This window comes from Pinus tabuliformis, chromosome 3_2, assembly GCF_031772625.1.
Source record: "Pinus tabuliformis cultivar Carrire ecotype Pingquan chromosome 3_2, CPIR1, whole genome shotgun sequence".
Lineage (NCBI taxonomy): Eukaryota > Viridiplantae > Streptophyta > Pinopsida > Pinales > Pinaceae > Pinus > Pinus tabuliformis.
The window spans coordinates 785,741,029-785,743,368 of record NC_142302.1 but is presented as its reverse complement, the minus strand read 5'-3'; the positions used below and the strand labels follow the sequence as shown (position 1 = coordinate 785,743,368).

At 40.9% G+C, this 2,340-nt stretch overlaps 1 protein-coding gene across 1 annotated transcript; it reads right to left on the bottom strand.

Moving 5' to 3' along the window:
• Positions 1–864: 864 nt before the first annotated feature.
• On the bottom strand, positions 865–2,082 carry LOC149182963 (putative UPF0481 protein At3g02645). Its single transcript, XM_089414749.1, has 3 exons — positions 1,649–2,082; positions 1,252–1,555; positions 865–1,143 (listed from the first exon to the last, which is right to left on the bottom strand). Exons 1-3 carry the CDS (start codon positions 2,080–2,082, stop codon positions 865–867), a joined length of 1,017 nt encoding a protein of 338 aa, XP_089270875.1.
• Between the last annotated feature and the right edge of the window lie 258 nt (positions 2,083–2,340).

Genomic DNA, 2,340 nt, shown 5'->3' with positions numbered 1-2,340 from the left:
AACTATACAAAGTGATATCGCTTTGATGAAATCTAACTCCAGCAATCATCAAACCAAACTCATATTTGTGCTTAAATGAAACCCATACATAAAATATAAAAAGAATAATGAAGTAGGTACTTAAATGAAACCCATATTCATATGAATACCCAAAAGCCAACACGCAATAGAAAAAGGTTGTATATAATAATACCTGGTATTCTCAATCTAGGCTAGACTGCCCCTTATACGCATATAATTTAAGCGCAACACAAAGGACAATGGATGGACAAACATACAGAAATCCCATAAAATCATTACAAGTGGCAGCCCTGATTAGGTTGTTGTGCAGCTTTCAATGTTATAAACACACTTACACCGACGACAAGATAATGGCATGTACCCTAGTCTACCTTGCTTAACCACTTCTTGCAATCATATACAAAGCAAAAATCCTGAAAGCAAGTGAAGATCAAAAGTATCACTGCAACTACCACATACAGGAATTGCCACGATCCAAATATATGTTCCTTCACGAAATCCATTACGACAACATTCCATTTTCTATAATAATATCTATTGAGACCCTCTATAATATTGTCCTGATATCGAACCTTTGTGAGCTGAATGCACTTACCCATGTTGTTCCACAAGCTCGCAACCTCTCCGTCGCTTTGGAGGTGGTTGTAAATAATTCCATTTTGTCTCAACAATCTCACATCCTCTTCATCGTTGATCATCCCATTCATGAAATCGGTATATCATGTGAACACTGAAAACCATCGCACCTAGCGTTGCCGAAGCTTCGAATGCCACCAGATTTCTCAGGATCACCTATGTATTGTTGTCCAACCTTACTTTCGGAAGGTAAAGTGTCGCAGTCTTCTAGTCAAATTGTACTGAGGTGAGGTCATCATCGGTAGGAGCAAATTTGATTCCTAAAGCGTATAAATCGGCCACAGATGAAATAGCTAGTTTGTCTCGCATAGGCGGTATGATCTTAACAGTTGATTCTTCCCCCTTCGCTTTTCCCTCTTCCTCAATATTGGTGACATCTTTTTTGACAAGAAGAGCCAAGGGTTTCTTCAACGCGGTCAGAACAGGAAGATTTCCACGTAAGGGAAACTTCATCACGATTTGCACATACTGCCCGTTGAGCGCTTTCTGAGTCAATTTCGTGAGAAATCAAATGGGACCAATATTTAAAGAGGTGAGAGCAGTCCATAGCAATCTAAAGGCTCTGGTAATGGTGGAAATTTCCCCTAGAACAACCTCCTCTTTTTCTTCCTCGTTTGGAATATTTGGATCTTCAATGTTGGGAACAGTGATGATAGTGTAATACAGCACCTCTAGGACGTGGCCTCTCTCTATTGTATGGATCTTCGAATCCTCGGGCAGCTTGAAGGTGAAAGGTGATAATTCTGGGCACACAAGCCTTAGCAAGGTAGAGAGTCTCTCTTTTTCCTTTGCTTCAGAACCCAACTGTAATTCCAAAAGCTTTTGCAATAGAAAGAGCGGCAACTGAATTTTTTGCAACAGAAAGAGTGGCAACTGATTTTTGGGCATCATCAAATATCTCACAATGGAATTATGGGTAGCGTTGGTGCCAGTCAGATCTAGTATTCGCCCCAATTGCTTGACGTCCACGTTAGAGTTTTGGTCGGCCTACCTGACATAAAATTGCAAACACTCTAGAAGGAAGGCTGCATCCAGCGCCATGATCCAGGCCAAGGTTTCTTCCTTATAATCGAGAAACTTGTGATAGTTGTTCCAGATTTGCCATTCGTGCTTCTTAAACTCCTCCACAACCACGGACTCAAACTTCTGTCCGTTGATTCTTTTCTGAAATCTTCGAGCAGCTGCTACTTTGTAACGCTCCATGTCATAGAGCTCAGATCTCGAGTGGTGATAGGGACCGATAGATACTGACTGAGGAGTGTATGCTTCAGGCTTCACAGCCAATAACTCCTTGGGCACATTAAACATGGACACGCACAGCTCCTTCAGTTCTTCTTCTTGCAGGTGTAGATCCAGACTTCCCTTGATTTGAATAACCCAACCATTCTCATCAATCTTCAATTCAACATCGGTTTTGAATTCCATGTTTCTGAATCAAGACAAATAGTGACAGAAAGCACAGGAGAAAATATAGGAGATATGCGAGACGGTTAAGTGACTGGGAAACCATTTAATTCAAACAAACTCCGAGAACTCTGGCGTAAAAAACAAACTCTCCGAGCACTGTGGTTTCCAAGCGTGGTGTAAAAATGTAATAATGGTGTAGGCACATATGTCATGTAAAAATGTAATAATGATCGCTAGCCAGACGAATGAACTAAAAAGCCGTTGTCCTCCTGTTAT